This window comes from Coregonus clupeaformis, chromosome 30 (genome assembly GCF_020615455.1).
Source record: "Coregonus clupeaformis isolate EN_2021a chromosome 30, ASM2061545v1, whole genome shotgun sequence".
In the NCBI taxonomy this organism is placed as follows: domain Eukaryota; kingdom Metazoa; phylum Chordata; class Actinopteri; order Salmoniformes; family Salmonidae; genus Coregonus; species Coregonus clupeaformis.
In genome coordinates, this window is record NC_059221.1 from 51,804,385 (window position 1) to 51,822,222 (window position 17,838).

The following is a 17,838-nucleotide window of genomic DNA, read 5'->3' on the forward strand; positions in this document are numbered from 1 at the left end:
AAAATGATCTCTACCCAATTTCTGTATCTTGTTCTCTACCACACTCATCCAAAAGGCGAAAAATGACAATATAGTAGATTAAAGTGTAAACGTTAATGGAGAGCTCCCACGAGAGGGTGACTTGCACGTGAGGCCAACTTTAGTCAGTGTTATAATCATGACATAAACACCTCAGCCTCAAGCACGAGCGCACAGAGAGCCATGCAAATGGTAGAGCCAGGGTGAGAAAGAGGGAGGGAGACTGAGAAATGGAGTGTGACCAGGGCCGTGTTCATTAGGGAATGCAATAGGAAACTTTTTAAAACAACAATAAGTGTTTCTTGTTGGACCGCCTGGTCTCATAGACTAGGTGTAACATTTAACCTAGGAAACAGAAATCCGGGACACTCAAATTAGTATGACGTGTTACGTTTGGAATGGTTACATAACACCCAAGGTTAGGCAAAAACGAAAGTAGTGTGGTTGTCCCGCCGTATAACGTGAACGTCTAGCAACCCAAAGGTTGCTGTGGACATGTCCAGGTAGTCCCTCCATGTTCCAGTCCGTTTTGTGTTTTGCCTGCATCAACTCTGTTAACAACACTCAGTGGTTTGAAATCAACTGCTTGTAACCACAGACACTTTCCCTGTGAAATCTTCCTTTTCAGCGGAGTCACTCCTAATATCACAAGTGTACATTTTGTAAATCTGGCCTATGTATGTAGGCCTACAGGATGACCTACTCAACTAGGCATCTTGGCCAACAGGGTTGAGGGATAAGTTTACTGGAAAGGCTGAGAAATGGGAGTCAGGATGTTTCATCAATAATTAATTTCAAATGTTTATTACGAGATTCAAGGCGGGCTAATCTTGTTTAAAAAAAATACAGTTGGTCAGTATCCTGGTAAAATATTTGAAGACAATCTTAAATTGACACATTTTTGTAAATGATCTGCAGTTTATGTATAATTTCAAAACATTACAACAATCATAGAAATGAAAACACACAAAACTGAAAACGAAACAACCTTTGCAACACATACCTTTAGTAAACAATTGACATTCTAGTAATAGATAAGTCCTAACAGTTAAAGAAAAGTGTGGTCACAGTGACACAATGCCCATTTCTGTCACTGTGACAAAGGCACCAAACCAACCAACAGCTTTCTCAGCCCAATTATTAGTTAAGGGATTTACAGAACTGGTTTAAGTGTGAAACTCCCACTCACAGATGGCAAATTGTTCAAATTAACTTCAGACTTTTTTTTTTTTCTTCAAGGAAATCGAATACCTTATTTTCACTTTCAGACAGCCCATACACAAACTGTAAAATTTAGTTTCCTTGTTCAACGTGTTTTGGTTCTGTCCTGATAGGATAATTATGTAGCTAAGCCTGTTAACTAGGGCCCTAAAATAGAGTGGAGCCAAAAACAGAACAATTCCCTATTATGCTTTTATTTTTTTACAGGACTGCAAGGCATGAGAGGGGAACATGAGTTCTCACAAGCATAATGTTCAATGACCTGACATACCAGACAATCAGCACCGCATCAACATGCACACAGCAGGCTGAAGGTTGTGATATGTGAGGCAGCATGCTTTGACATTGAGGAGCTGTCATTTTTTTATTACATACAGACAGCAGAGAATCAGTGAACTCCAATTATAGCCAATTTCAATTACCCTAAAATATTGCATCCACCACAATGATAAATGTTAAACATACAGAATCACATAATTCATTTACTGCCACTTTTCCAACTACAGTATGTCTGCAGTAAAGGCTTATTTCAGAAGGCTGTGATACATTTACCAATACAGTTACAATTTAGATCAACCATCATTAAGGGCAGTTGGATTACCTCTAGCTAAAAAGGCCACTACATTTACATTTTAGTCATTTAGCAGACCCTCTTATCCAGAGCGACTTAAAGTTAGTGAGTGCATACATTTTCATACTGGCCCCCCGTGGGAATCGAACCCACAAACCTTGCGTTGCAAACGCCATGCTCTACCAACTGAGCTACACGGGGCTATGGTAAGGCTTGGCACAGAGGAGTAGAGTTTCTGAATCTCTTTATGAACCCATGAGCGACCGATAACTCATCAAACCATCCATCTTGAGCTCCATTAAGTAGGTTGTCTCCTGTTGTCAGTAGATCAGTGGTGTGTCGCCCTCTAGTGGCTGGAGGACCACAGCACCCTTACAATCTGCTTCCCTGGATCACAGTGCAGTGAGGGTCAACGAGGAAAAAAGGGACACGCTATGGGTTCATTGTGTTCCAACAGTTCCATTTTTGTTTATGATGTGGTCATGTGTAGCCGTTTCCCCGGTTACCAGAGAAACACGGTGAAGACAGTGGAGAAATGACAAGAAAAAAGCAAAAACAGCCAGTCAATGGCTAACATAAATGTACAGTAGAATAAGGCTCAGAGTTAGAGATAGAGGTCTGATGCAGCAAACCCACAGTCATTGTACCAGTTCTTCCTACGCAGTCAAAAAGACGTCCACCTTCATCAAGTCTCGTCAAGCATAGTCCGAACTCCATTACACTTTCAACACTGTTAGACTTCTTGGCTGGAGGGAGTTGCAGCCAGCACTGGCATCACAGTGAGAGAAACAGCAGAAAAGTTACATAAAAATGTGTGTAACTGTGTTTAAAAACAACATGGAGTCTATGGGAGAGGAGGAAATCTCCTCCGACAGCCCCAGACCTCCTCACGTCTAAAAGACCGGTAAAAGTGCAGACACACCAGTCTCCCATCCTCTATGCTGTTGACTTTCGTCTAGTTTAAGTAAGTTTGATATCCACCATAATCTCAGGTGCACTTCCAACTGTAGGTGTTCCCAAAAATCTGCAGTGACGCCTCCAAACCTGTGGTGGAGCTGTGGATTGCAGGCATTCAGCTTCTCTACAGGAAGTAAGTGAAAGGGCATCTAGCGAGTGGACCGTAGGTCAGCAATGCGTTGGCGTAGATGGGCCATGAACTCAAACATAGTGGCAGCCAGACTCTGGTGGATAAGGTAGCGGGGCAGTCGACCCTGAGACAAAACAAGATCAGACATGAAAGTTATACTGCTTCTCCAGCTGACAGACAATCTATCAAAGCAACAAGCACACACAAACCATCCTTAACAGTGTTCTTTTTTATGCAGGTAGATCAGCTTTAATATTGCAGATAGATTGTAACTTCCATCAATGTAATTGTCTGCATCACTTTATATATATATATATATATATATATATATATATATATACACACACACACATCCTTTAAAAAAATATATTTCCCTTTATTACTTTCCAACCCCACGACCCCTTCCCTAATTGGAGTAAACTAGTGAACAACAACGCTTAGGCCTCTACTTCCAGCTTATACATACTATATACATTTTATGGACACAGTCAATTTTACAATAATTATATTTTGTTTGTTTTTACTCCTAAACTTCCTCTACCCTCAAACTCGCCGATCATTTTCATGATGTCCATCCGGTTTGCTTCTATATGCCATATCTTTCTAACTGTGCTCTTTCACAAAAGCTCTCAACCTATAACCTATATACTTTATTATGGACACAGTATGCTTTACATTAGTTATCTTGTTGTTATTAGTCCCATCATTCAGCTCCATTCAACACCTCCCATCTATCTCTTAACACCATCCATATCGGATTTCTATTTGCCATATATTTTTCAACTGTACTGTGATGTTTCACAAAAGTTCTGAACCCTTCTATTCTCATTGTTTCTACAAATTGTAAATTGAAAATAAACATTTTTGCTAAAAGTATTATTATATTATTGATCGATTGACTATGACTTTTCAGATCATCCAGTAGTGCTATCTGCAGGGTTAGCTCCAGGTAAAAATAGCAATCCTTTAGCCATTCCTGGACCTGTGACCAAAAACAAGCTACAAATGGACAGTACCAAAACAAATGATCTAATGATTCTGTCTCTTCACAGCAAAATCTGCAGAGCTGGGAAGATTGTATCCCCCATATAAATAACATTCTATTGGTAGCAAGAATTTTGTATAGTGATTTAAATTGAAAAATTAAGTTTTGAATCCGGCGTCGTTTTGCGTATCAGTTCATAAACACTATGCCATGGAATAGGTACGTCAAATCTCTTCCCAACTATTTTGCAAACTATATGGGATGGCTGTCAATCCTTTGGTCCTTAAATGAAACTGGTATACTTTTTTATTGATCATAATTTTCTTTAACCAATTATGTTCTTTAATGCAGGGCCGACAGACAAGTTCCTTACATTTTCCCCCTTCCACTTTCCTCTTCCATTTTTGTGGTAATGCTGCAATTATTTGGTTGTAATTTTGGGTAGAGCAGACATTTCCATATGTTTTTGTTAGCTGCATGTGCGACATAACTCCACCAGTCCTACCTATGATATCATTTACGAAGATAATTCCTTTTTTAAACATTTTTTCAAAAGATAATGTTTTTTTTAATCAATTAGTATATTTGAGTTTAACCACATTATTTGTTGCATTATTTGTTCTGTTGTTTCTGGAGAATTAAATTGAAATTGCAACCAACTTTATATGGCTTGTTGTAGAAATAGTGATATTTGGGAGATTATGTCCTTTTCAAATAACTGAAAGTGAGAGGTTGTAATCTGAATAAAGGGAAAAAGGCCATTATTGAGCATGGGGTGAGACAATCTTACTAACTTGCTAGAGAAACAGTTTGGATTTAAGTATAACCTTTTTATGACTGAAGCTTCTTTTAGTGATAGGTCTAATGCTTTAATATTTAATAATTTCTGTTTCCGAATTCATATTCATTATATAAATAGGCCCGTTTAATTTTGTCTGGCTTGCCGTTCCAAATAAACTGGGATAATACTAAATAGGTAATCAGGGTGATTTTTCCACAAATAGACAGGTATTTACCTTTCCATGGTAGCAAGATCTTATCTATTTTTGCTAATTTTCTATTAGAATTCATTGGAGTGAGATCATTTATTTCATTTGGGATATGTATTCCGAGTATATCCACATCACCATCAGACCATTTTATTAGTAAACTACACGGTAATGTAAAATTTTTATTATTTAGTGATCCAATACGTAATCTAGTACATGTATCATAATGTATCTTGGCCAGGTCGCAGTTGTAAATGAGAACTTGTTCTCAACTGGCTTACCTGGTTAAATAAAGGTGAAATAAAAAATAAATACAAAAAATAATTTGGTTGTAATCCAGAGAGGTTAGAAAACGTATCTAGATCCTCTATGAGGCTGTGGAGGGATTCAAGTTGTGGATTTAAAAGAAAACATGAATCATCAGCGTGTAATGACACCTTTGTTTTTAAACACTGGATTTCTAATCCCTTGATTTATTGTTGGATCTGATTTTAATAGCTAACATTTCGATGGCCATAATAAATAGATATGCCAATAGTGGACAACCTTGTTTTACTCCTCTTGACAGTTTAAAACTTTCTGAGAAATAGCCATTATTTACCATTTTACACCTACGGTTCCTATACATGATTTTAACCCATTTTATAGGAGATTCTCCTAAATTGAAATGTTCCAGGCATTTATATATAAACTCCAGTCGTCCTTTTCAAATGCCTTTTCAAAGTCTGCTATGAATAGCAGGCCTGGTTTCCCAGATTTCTCATAGTGTTCTATTGTTTCAGTACTTGCCTTATATTATCTCCAATGTATCGTCCATGTAAAAAACCTGTCTGAATAGAATGAATAATGTCCGACAATACCTTTTTAATTCTATGCGCTATACATTTTGTTAGACTTTTTGCATCACAACACTGAAGTGTAAGGGGCCTCCAATTTTTTTTAAATGGACTGGATCTTTTTATTTCCCACTTGTATCCGGTTTCAGTAATAATGAAATCAGACCTTCTTCTTGAGTGTTTGATAATCTACCATTTACATAGGAGTGGTTAAAACATGCTAATAACGGTCCTCTGAGTATATCAAAAAAGGTTTAGTATACCTCGACTGGTATGCCATCCAACCCTGGAGTTTTCCCGGACTTAAAGTCTTTAATTGCATCCAGAAGTTCCTCCTCTGTAATTTCACCTTCACATTAGTCTTTCTGTATGGCTGTTGATTTTACATTATCAATATAATTTTTTTTCCTACAATTAGCTTCAGTTAGAGGAGATTGAGGCGACTGAAACGGAAAACATATGCTTAAAGTACTTTGCTTCCTCCTTCAAAATATAATTTGGTGAATCATGGGTGACTCAGTCATTTGTAACCAGCTTCAGTAACTTATTTTTGGTAGCATTTCTATGTTGAAGATTAAAAAAGAATTTGGTGCATATTCCATCCAGTTTGCTTTATTTTTATAATAAATTACACTTGATCTTTCTTGAATAAGTTTCTCAATTTATTTATTTTTCCTCTAATTTATTCTGAGCCTCTATGTTACAGTTTTTATTGCTATCTATCTGTTCTGTTAGACCTTCTACTTCCTTTTTAGTATGGACTCTTTTGACCTAATTTGCTTTTGTTTTCAAGATGAGTACTGAATTGCATGGCCTCTAAAGGCACATTTAAAAATGTCCCATACAATAAGAGGATTTGCTGTACCTATGTTATGTCGGAAAAAAACAGTTATAAATTCCTCTGTCCTAGTTAAAAACAAGTTATCATCCAACAGGCTTTGACTAAATTTCCAATATCCTCGCCCACCTGGAAATTCAGTAAGAGTAATGTATATGCCAATTATATGATGGTCCGACCACATTCTGTCCCCTATCAACACTTTTTAAACTTTTGGTGCCAACGAGAATGACATAAGAAAGATGTCAAGATGACTAGCTTGATTGAGTCTCCACCATGTATATCTCACTAGGTCAGGATATTTAAGCCCCCATAACAGTGTGTTCTTACCTTGAGGTCTGTGTTGAGCACCCAGATAAAGGTACAAACAGAGGGGTTACTGCTGGACTTCAGGACCACAAACCCTCCTGGACCATTCTCACCTCTAGGGAAGAGAAGAGAGAGGGATGGATGGTAGGGAGGAGAGGAGAAGAGAGAGTTAGAGGAGAGGGATGGTAGTATCACATACCGGCTAATTAACTAGCATGAATGGTCTGGTTGACATGATCTGCGTTCAGTATTGTTCCCAGTGAAATGAGGCTGTCTAGAGGCAAGGCCAGACCTGACATAGCGACTGTGCGGAGGCTTGGCGTCGTGGTCGGTTGCCATGCCAGCAGAGATGTAGCAGTCTCGTTTGCGTTCCACCCGCCGCACATTCACAAAGTCCCTGAGGGAGACAAGGACATTAATTACTTTTACATTCAAAACATGGACAAAACGAGGGTTGGCACCCTATATAAATGGCACCCTATATAATGTACTACTTTTGACCAGGGCTCGCATTCAAAAGAAGTGCACTACATAGGGAACAGGGTGGCTCCATAATCGAGGTAGTCCATGTTGTGTTGAGTTACCTGGCAGACACTACCCCCCCTGCTGCCCCGGAAGAGACATCGTACGACACCAGCGTGTTGTCATCAACCCTCTGGAGGATCTAAAGGAACAAATGAAGAGCAATGTCAGCCTTTGGCATCATACAGGCCACAACAACTTATCTGAATCATAACAAAACTGTTTTCACAGTATGTTCACTGTATTAGGTTAAGCCTGTTTGTCTGATGACTGGTCATGAGAAAGAGGAGAGAGGATAGTGCAGGTTACCTGGCAGCCAGAAACAGTTTTGTTCCAATGGACCATCTTCTCTGGCTGTAAGATCACTTCCTGGTACACCAGCTCTGCTGGACACTGCATAAAGGCCTGGGAAATACACCACACACAAACACATAGGTATAAATACAAACCTATCAAACCGTCCAGGAAGACCTCGAATATACGATATATAGCCCAATGTCCCAAATACTTACACCAGACAAGCCACATGTTATGAAAGCAAAGACCATACACAAAATTAAACAGTAATGACAGTGTACCTTGAGAATGAAGGTCTTTCCATGGAAGGGGATCTCCAGTGTGTACACAGAATCCCCCGCGTCCTGACAAAAGGAGAAACAATGTAATTTTAGCAACATCCAGGAAATCGGTCATTATCAAACCATCTTGTGTCCACACCACAGACTAACAGCGTACAACACCAAGTAGCTAACCAGAAGCAACTAGAGCACAAGTGTCACTCATTCCATGGAGGGCTGAGTGTCTGCAGGGTTTCCCTCCTCCCTCATACTTGATTGACCAATGAAGGTCACTGATTAGTTAGGAACTCCCCTCACCTGGTTGTCTAGGTGTTAACTGGACACAAATTGAAAGGAAATAACAAAAACCAGCAGACATTCAGCCCTTCACGGAATGAGTTTGACACCCCTGAACTTGAGCCACTTACATTGTTCTTCTGAAACTTCCAGTTCTCCTCCTGGGCCAGGATCTGTTCCACCACGAAAATGGCCTCTTTACCCTGCCTCACCAGCTCCTTCTCCTGATGGGAGACTGCCCTGCGACCCAGCCCCTCCTCATCCTGGTCCTCCTCAGACCCTGGCCATCATAACACAACCACACACACAGGTAGCATGGAGATTACAGTTAGAGACTGTGCAAAGGTGAAACATAAAGAGAAAGAGATACAGCAGACATGGAAGATACAGAGAAAGACATTGAGAATTACAAGGAGAGAGAGAGAGACAGAGAGATGTAGTGTGGTACCTGCAAGGGATTCAGGTGGAGAGTAGAACTGTCCTTCAGACACAGCGCGAGGGTAGATCATGGGAGCTCGCTCCGACGCTGCGTTCACTGCTGCTAGGTAGGCTGAGTGAGACAGAGACCATAGAGAGAGAAGTAAAAGACCACATATCTTCCTCTCCTCTTTGTCCATTCCATTATCCAATGCATCATTCCATCCCTACTTCTGTCCCTCCACTACAACCCACTTCCTCCTTCTGAGGGGGATTTCCTTTTTCTTTTGCATATTCATGTCTTATCTGGCAAAATGACTGAACAAACATGTCCAGGAGTTTCCATTGACCCATTGAAATGTATCCATCTCTCTGTGACTCACCTCGCTCATCACCAGCCTCTACGGAGAGCACCTTGAAGTCCAGGAACCACGTCTCCAGCCACGCCACCACAAAGGATGTGATGGGCAACACGTAGCCAAAGGCATTCTGGGATAGCAGCTGTGTGAGGAATGACATGTCAGTCTGAGACAAATGGTGTATATAGACTACATCCCAAATGGCACCCTATTCCCTATTTAGTGCACTACTTTTGACCAGGGTCCATAGGGGTCTGGTCAAAAGTAGTGCACTATAAAGGAAAGGGTGGCATATGGGACTCAGCCATACACTTGTGTAGACAGCCATATTCCATTTGAATAAACACTACTACTTCTGCCATTTCTGAGACGCTGAGCAGTATCTTGACAAAAGCAACATTTTGTCTCCTTCCCCTTTGTTAAAAATAAATAGCAAAGAGATTGTAGGGGTGTGTGGGTGCAGGCGTGTAGACACAGGATAGAAGAAAGGCTTAACTCAGATACTAATAGATTTGAATGTATAATCCCCACCATGCTGAGTACACTGTAAAGGTCAACTGCAGACAAACTGACAGTACATTAATGTTCTAATTAAGAGAAGTGAAAATGTGAAGTGGCTCTGTTGAGCTCAGTCAAAACTGTTTCTGGTATGAGAGGAGAGGGGGAGGCACTCACATTGGAGAGGATGACTTTGGCTACAAGGAAGGAGCTGGTCACTAGAGTGGTGATCTATGAGAATGAAACACTGTTAAAAACATGAGCTTTTACAGCTGGTATTGGGTGGGAGCAGTCAGAACACCACATATGACCATCAGTCCATCTAGGTACCAGTCTGTCTCAAGGAGCTCTCTTACCGCAATGACCCACCAGTGCCTCAGACGCAGAGCAGCATAGCCCAACTGGAGACACAGGAAACGAAACAAGGCAAGGAGCTATGGTGGAGGAAAAGCCAAACAAGAAGAGAGTAAAACGTCCAAGTTATTTCCGTATCTGATCATGAGAGCTGGCCATGTGACTTTGCTTTCAATAAAGGCAAGCATCAGCATGTGAATAACCTTGACAGTATGTCCAGTTCATTAAAACGTATGACTTTCTGACCTATTCAAATTATAGCTTGACCGTTTACACTCACAAATATGTCAAAGAAGGAGGACTGGAAGTTGTACTTGACAACCTCTAGCTCAAGGCTCTGCCAAATGGAGTTATTGATCTGCAGTGGGACAAAGCAAGAGTTGAACCATATGTAAAACATGCAGCCAGAGGCAAGCTCTTCCTAAAACATACATACATACACACATACATACCATCATCATCAGGGAACGCTGACATGATGAGAGACAGTAACGGACACACACTGAGAGCAAATCATCTAAAGTAAACTGTTAACAGCTCTGCTGGGAATCTGACTAATAATCTTGTTGACATTTTAAGGAAGTGGTAAAGAGAGAAGAGCGATACACTGAGTATACAAAACATTAAGAACACCCATGAAAGACTGACCAGGTTTTTTTAATTTCACCTTTATTTAACCAGGTAAGCCAGTTGAGAACAAGTTCTCATTTACAACTGCGACCTGGCCAAGATAAAGCAAAGCAGTGCGATAAAAACAACACAGAGTTACATATGGGGAAAGCTATGATCCCTTACTGATGTCACATGTTAAATCCACATCAATCCATGTAGATGAAGGGGAAGAGACAGGTTAAATAAGGATTTTTAAGCATTGAAACATGGATCGTGTACGTGTGCCATTCAGAGGGTGAATGGGCAAGACAAAATATTTAAGTGCCTTTGAACGGGGTGTGGTAGTAGGTGCCAGGCGCACTGGTTTGTGTCAAGAACTGCAACACTGTTGGTTTTTCACACTCAACAGTTTCCTGTGTGTATCAAGAATGGTCCACTACCCAAAGGACATCCAGCCAGCTTGACACAACTGTGGGAAGCATTGGAGTCAACATGGGCCAGCATCCCTGTGGAACGCTTGACACCTTGTAGAGTCCACGCCCCGATGAATTGAGGCTGTTCTGAGGGCAAAAGGGAAGGGGGTGCAACTCAACATTACGAAGGTGTTCTTAATGTTTGGTATACTCAGTGTATACCTTGTGGCACACACACAATATACAAATTGGAGATAATGTAGAACAGTGAAAACAAGTACGGAGAGTGATACTGAGAAAAATAGTCTAAAACAAGGGGCAGAGACCAACAAGTGAGACATGAGAGAAAGCAACAATAGACGAGAGTAGAAATAGATTGACAATGGGTGAACTCACATTGAGCTCGATGATCCACAGCAGGGAGATGAAGAGGAGGTCAAAGGTGACGAAGAGGCAAAAGGTGCGACGGACATCCGAGATGACCTTCTTCTCCCCAGGGGGCACCACCAGGTAGTGGGGAGAGGGGAGGGATACAGTGGTGGAGTAGGACGCATTCAGAGAGGCGATGGCAGGAAGGCTCCCCCCAAACTCCCCATTGTCCATTCTGCCCGGCATTCCTACTGAGAGAGGGGTCGATCCACCTGGGACAGAAAGAGGGGGAGTAATGGTGAGGTGTGGCCAGTGAAAGAGTTGGGCTGGTCTCCCAGAAGCGGATTAAGCCTAGTCCTTGACTAAAAAGCTATTTTAATGGAGTATCTGTGTCTGGGAAACTGGCCCAGTGTTTAGGGGTATAAGAAGAGAAAAATCACAGGGTAAAAATATTAGAATTCAATCACTTTTTGACAGCATCCCTTTTAATTTCAACAAAACTTTCCATTCATGTTTGCCCATGGAAGAAGTGGTCAGAAAGTGACTTTTTGGTACTGAATGCCAAAACATTCAGAAGATATAAGGTGCTCAAAGTTGACCCATTTTGCATACCCCACCATACCATGAGACATTGATGTCTTCATCACTGGAAAAGATAAATGGTTGAGTTTGCTATAATTTAAAAGCTTACAAACTGTTGTCAAACCATTTTACTATTTCGAAAAAAAAAATAAACGCCGATTTTTTTCATATACTCATACATAGCCAAAAGTATGTGGACACATGCTCATCAAACATCTCATTCCAAAATCATGGGCATTAATATGGAGTTGGTCCCTCCCTTTGCTGCTATAACAGCCTCCACTCTTCTGGGAAGGCTTTCCACTAGATGTTGGAACATTGCTGCGGGGACTTGATTCCATTCAGATACAAGAGCATTAGTGAGGTCGGGCGATTAGGCCTGGCTTGCAGTCGGCGTTCCAATTCATCCCAAAGGTGTTCGATGGGGTTGAGGTCAGGGCTCTGTGCAGGCCAGTCAAGTTCTTCCACACCGATCTTGACAAACCATTTCTGTATGGACCTCGCTTTTTGCACAGGGGCATTGTTATGATGAAACAGGAAAGGGCCTTCCCCAAACTGTTGCCACAAAGTTGGAAGCACAGAATCATCTAGAATGTCATTGTATGCTGTAGCGTTAAGATTTCCCTTCACTGGAACTAAAGGGCCTAGCCCGAACCATGAAAAACAGCCCCAGACCATTATTCCTCCTCCGCCAAACTTTACAGTTGGCACTATGCATTGGGGCAGGTAGCGTTCTCCTGGCATCCGCCAACCCCAGATTTGTCCATCGGACTGCCAGATGGTGAAGCGTGATTCATCACTCCAGAGAACGCATTTCCACTGCTCCAGTCCAATGGCAGCAGACATTACACCACTCCAGCCGACGCTTGGCATTGCGCATGGTGATTTTAGGCTTGTGTGCGGCTGTTCGGCCATGGAAACCCATTTCATGAAGCTCCCGACAAACAGTTATTGTGCTGACTATGCTTCCAGAGGCAGTTTGGAACTCGGTAGTGAGTGTTGCAACTGAGGACAGACGATTTTTACGCACTTCAGCACTCCTGTTCTGTGAGCTTGTGTGGCCTACCACTTCGCGGCTGAGCCATTTCACAATAACAGCACTTACAGTTGACTGGGGCAGCTCTAGAAGGGCAGAAATTTGACAAACTGACTTGTTGAAAAGGTGGCATCCTATGACAGTTCCACATTGAAAGTCACTGAGCTCTTCCGTACAGGCCATTATATTGCCAATGTTTGTCTATGGAGATTGCATGGCTATGTGCTCGACTTTATACACCTGTCAGCAACGGGTGTGGCTGAAATAGCCAAATCCACTAATTTGAAGGGGTGCCCACATACTTTTGGCCATGTAGTGTTTGTTGTAGCTTAGACCGTATTTTACGTCATCTGAGATTTTTGTGTTGTGCCCGCCATTAGTTGAGACTCAACATGCTCTTGAATACAGGGTGGATGTCACTTCAATCATAGAAATAGAATTCATAGAATGGACCTATCCCTTCAGAGCACTGCAATTTAGTTGATACACCATTGAAATGTAAATGTTGATGTTAACTAATTATTACCTCAGGAGGCTGAAGAAATTTGGCTTGGAACCTAAGACCCTCACAAACTTTTACGGGTGCACCATTGAGAGCATCCTGTCGGGCTGTATCACCGCCTGGTAAGGCAACTGCACCGTCCGCAACCGCAGGGCTCTCCAGAGGGTGGTGCGGTCTGCCCAAACACATCACCGGGGGCACACTGCCAACCCTCCAGGACATCTACAGCACCCGGTGTCACAGGAAGGCCAAGAAGATCATCAAGGACCTCAGCCACCCGAGCCACGGCCTGTTCACCCACGCCATCATCCAGAAGGCGAGGTCAGTACAGGGGCATCAAAGCTGGGACCGAGAGACTGAAAAACAGCTTCCATCTCAAGGCCATCAGACTGTTAAATAGCCATCACTAGCCGGCCTCCACCCAGTACCCTGCCCTGAACTTAGTCAGTGTCACTAGCTGGCTACCACCCGGTTACTCAACCCTGCACCTTAGAGGCTGCTGCCCTATATACATAGAACACTGGTCACTTTAATTGGATGTTTACATACTGTTTTACCCATTTCATATGAATATACTGTATTCTAGTCAAGGCCATCCTATTCAACTATTGCTGTACATGTACTATTCTATCATACGTATTCTTCAGATATACTACATATTCTATCCACATACTGTCTATACATCCCATCACATACACACATATATTTACTTATACTCCGGACTCTGACATGGCTCGTCCTAATATTTCTATATTTCTTAATTCCATTCATTTACTTTTGATTTGTTTGTATTGTTGTCTATTGTTAGATATTACTGCACTGTTGGAGCTAGGAACACAAGTCTTTCACTACACCTGCAATAACATCTGCTAATTATGTGTATAGGCAACCAATAAAATTTGATCATCTTTTTTTTTTTTGTCATTTAGCAGACGCTCTTATCCAGAGTGACTTACAGTTAGTGAGTGCATACATTTCTCATACTGGCCCCCCGTGGGAATCGAACCCACAATCCTGGCGTTGCAAGCGCCATGCTCTACCAACTGAGCTACAGTTACAATGATGATGTTCTATTCTAGACAGAAGATCATACAAAATGATTGCCTGATGATCTTATCAACTTTCCAATACCCTGTTTGTAAGCTTTTAAATTATATCAATCTCAACCGTTTATCTTTTCCAGTGATGAAGATATGGATGTCTCATGGTATGGTGGGGTATGCAAAATGTGTCAACTTTGAGCACCTTTATCTCTTGGATGTTTAGGCATTCAGGTCCAAAAGGGTACTTTCTGACCACTTCTACCATGGGGAAATATGTACAGTGAGAGAAAAAAGTATTTGATCCCCTGCTGATTTTGTACGTTTGCCCACTGACAAAGACATGATCAGTCTATAATTTTAATGGTAGGTTTATTTGAACAGTGAGAGACAGAATAACAACAAAAACATCTAGAAAAATGCATGTAAAAAATGTTTGAAATTGATTTGCATTTTAATGAGGGAAATAAGTATTTGACCCCTCTGCAAAACATTACTTAGTACTTGGTGGCAAAACCCTTGTTGGCAATCACAGAGGTCAGACGTTTCTTGTAGATGGCCACCAGGTTTGCACACATCTCAGGAGGGATTTTGTCCCACTCCTCATTGAAGATCTTCTTCAAGTCATTAAAAGGTTTCGAGGCTGACGTTTGGCAACTCGAGCCTTCAGCTCCCTCCACAGATTTTCTATGGGATTAAGGTCTGGAGACTGGCTAGGCCACTCCAGGACCTTAATGTGCTTCTTCTTGAGCCACTCCTTTGTTGCCTTGGCCGTGTGTTTTGGGTCATTGTCATGCTGGAATACCCATCCACGACCCATTTTCAATGCCCTGGCTGAGGGAAGGAGGTTCTCACCCAAGATTTGACGATACATGGCCCCGTCCATCGTCCCTTTGATGCGGTGAAGTTGTCCTGTCACCTTAGCAGAAAAACACCCCCAAAGCATAATGTTTCCACCTCCATGTTTGACGGTGGGGATGGTGTTCTTGGGGTCATAGGCAGCATTCCTCCTCCTCCAAAGACAGCGAGTTGAGTTGACGCCAAAGAGCTCCATTTTGGTCTCATCTGACCACAACACTTTCACACAGTTCTCCTCTGAATCATTCAGATGTTCATTGGCAAACTGCTTTCTTGAGCAGGGGGACCTTGCGGGCGCTGCAGGATTTCAGTCCTTCACGGTGTAGTGTGTTACCAATTGTTTTCTTGGTTACTATGGTCCCAGCTGCCTTGAGATCATTGAAAAGATCCTCCCGTGTAGTTCTGGGCTGATTCCTCACCGTTCTCATGATCATTGCAACTCCATGAGGTGAGATCTTGCATGGAGCCCCAGGCCGAGGGAGATTGACAGTTATTTTGTGTTTCTTCCATTTGCGAATAATCTCACCAACTGTTGTCACCTTCTCACCAAGCTGCTTGGTGATGGTCTTGTAGCCCATTCCAGCCTTGTGTAGGTCTACAATCTTGTCCCTGACATCCTTGGAGAACTCTTTGGTCTTGGCCATGGTGGAGAGTTTGGAATCTGATTGATTGATTGCTTCTGTGGACAGGTGTCTTTTATACAGGTAACAAGCGGAGATTAGGAGCACTCCCTTTAAGAGTGTGCTCCTAATCTCAGCTCGTTACCTGTATAAAAGACACCGGGGAGCCAGAAATCTTTCTGATTGAGAGGGGGTCAAATACTTATTTCCCTCATTAAAATGCAAATCAATTTATAACATTTTTTACATGCGTTTTTCTGGATTTTGTTGTTGTTGTTCTGTCTCTCACTGTTCAAATAAACCTACCATTAAAATTATAGACTGATCATGTCTTTGTCAGTGGGCAAACGTACAAAATCAGCAGGGGATCAAATACTTTTTTCCCTCACTGTATAGGTTTCGTTAAAATCAAAAGGGGTGCTGTCAAAAAGTGGATGAATTCAAATGGAAATACCCCACAAGGAAAACTTAACACAACACAGTGTTATCAGTAAAAAGGCAGCGCAAGTGCATACATGCACAGAAAGGGTAAAGATTATAGATTTTGTCAATCAACAAGACTTGATCTTCACTGTGATGAGATAGAGATAACAATAAATGCTGTTGATTTATCTGATTCTGAGTAGGCCTATTTACAGTATTGATTAGCATAGAATGCATCAATTATCATTGTGGTTGATGACTCACTGAACACATTAGGCTAAATTACCCTCCTACAGACAAACAACTTAATCCTGAGATCTGGCCTGTGTACCTCCAGCCACATTACATAAGTGACCAAGTTGACTGAGTTATGACTCAGACAGAGTCATATCAAAACCAGTCGACACAAATCACTGCATTTGAAATGGTACTAAAACTGGACAGAAACTAGGGTATATAACGTTAGCTAACTAGCGACAGACAGTAGATTGCTAGCTAAACAGCTAGCTAGCTGACAGCTAAACTGAATCTGGCTAGCTACAACTGGCTTAGCAATACATGCAGGTTCCGTTTCTGTACACACATGTACAATTAGTATATAATACTGGAGGTAATATTTAATTGATACAGGCTTGCATAACAAGTGGAGAAAACAACAGTGCTAGCGCTGTCTTTAGCATTAGCTAGCTAATAACATAGCCACAGTATACACCCCATTCTCATGAATATATTACAATTAAACATAAATACATAGGATAAACATTTCACATCTGAACAATGACCACACGAAATTGGTTTGAATTTAATAAGGAAAAACTGTCCTGAGCCTTTAACTCACCTGATTTAGTACATCATCATCGACGAAACTTATCTTCCGGGAATACCTTTTACATGAAACGGGTCACTATCTCACTTCCGGTTTAGACTTGTGGTACACTGGTTTTAATGTCTATGGTGGTACGACGTAAACTATTTGTTTTTCATCTGACAACAGTAGCAGTAGGCTACTTAAGGTACGTTTGGCTTACAAGTCCAGACAAATGCAATATTAAAGGACCTACCATTATATTTGTCTATTGTTGCAATAATTTATCACTCCAAATAAATGAATTAGCCTACTTTCTAGGAAGCCTATTTTGTAAATTGTCAGCTGACTTTCCCGTTTTGTTTTCCAAGCGGGTGTTTTCTGATACGCTCCACTTGACCAACATACCATCTGAGAAGCTACCAGACAGAATTCCAAGTATCAGAATTCCTTCTGGAATGTGGGTCATGGTCATTCATTCAATCATGGGCTGTGAAATACGGACCACTTGTGGCAAGAATTTTGTGCAGTGGGGTAGTACCCATAATTAAGGCCATATATATTATTTTATTTAAAAAACTCATTTTCTAAGTATATTTTAAAAGTTTTAGGATTAGTTTCACACACCAGAACAAACCGAATCCCTTCATTAAAGCTGTGTCCTTGTGTATTACTATGATGATTACTTTTTATATTCATCACAGATCCACACAAACACAC

General features: G+C 41.4%; 1 protein-coding gene across 1 annotated transcript; it reads right to left on the bottom strand.

The window, feature by feature from the left end:
- Positions 1-1,938: 1,938 nt before the first annotated feature.
- LOC123482270 (stAR-related lipid transfer protein 3-like) lies at positions 1,939-17,245 on the bottom strand. The gene is made up of 14 exons (XM_045209354.1): positions 17,152-17,245; positions 11,280-11,524; positions 10,139-10,216; positions 9,861-9,938; positions 9,682-9,735; positions 9,031-9,148; positions 8,679-8,780; positions 8,362-8,510; positions 7,955-8,017; positions 7,686-7,781; positions 7,439-7,518; positions 7,147-7,251; positions 6,876-6,969; positions 1,939-3,021 (listed from the first exon to the last, which is right to left on the bottom strand). Exons 2-14 carry the CDS (start codon positions 11,496-11,498, stop codon positions 2,917-2,919), a joined length of 1,341 nt encoding a protein of 446 aa, XP_045065289.1. The 5' UTR covers positions 11,499-11,524; positions 17,152-17,245; the 3' UTR covers positions 1,939-2,916.
- Positions 17,246-17,838: the final 593 nt, after the last annotated feature.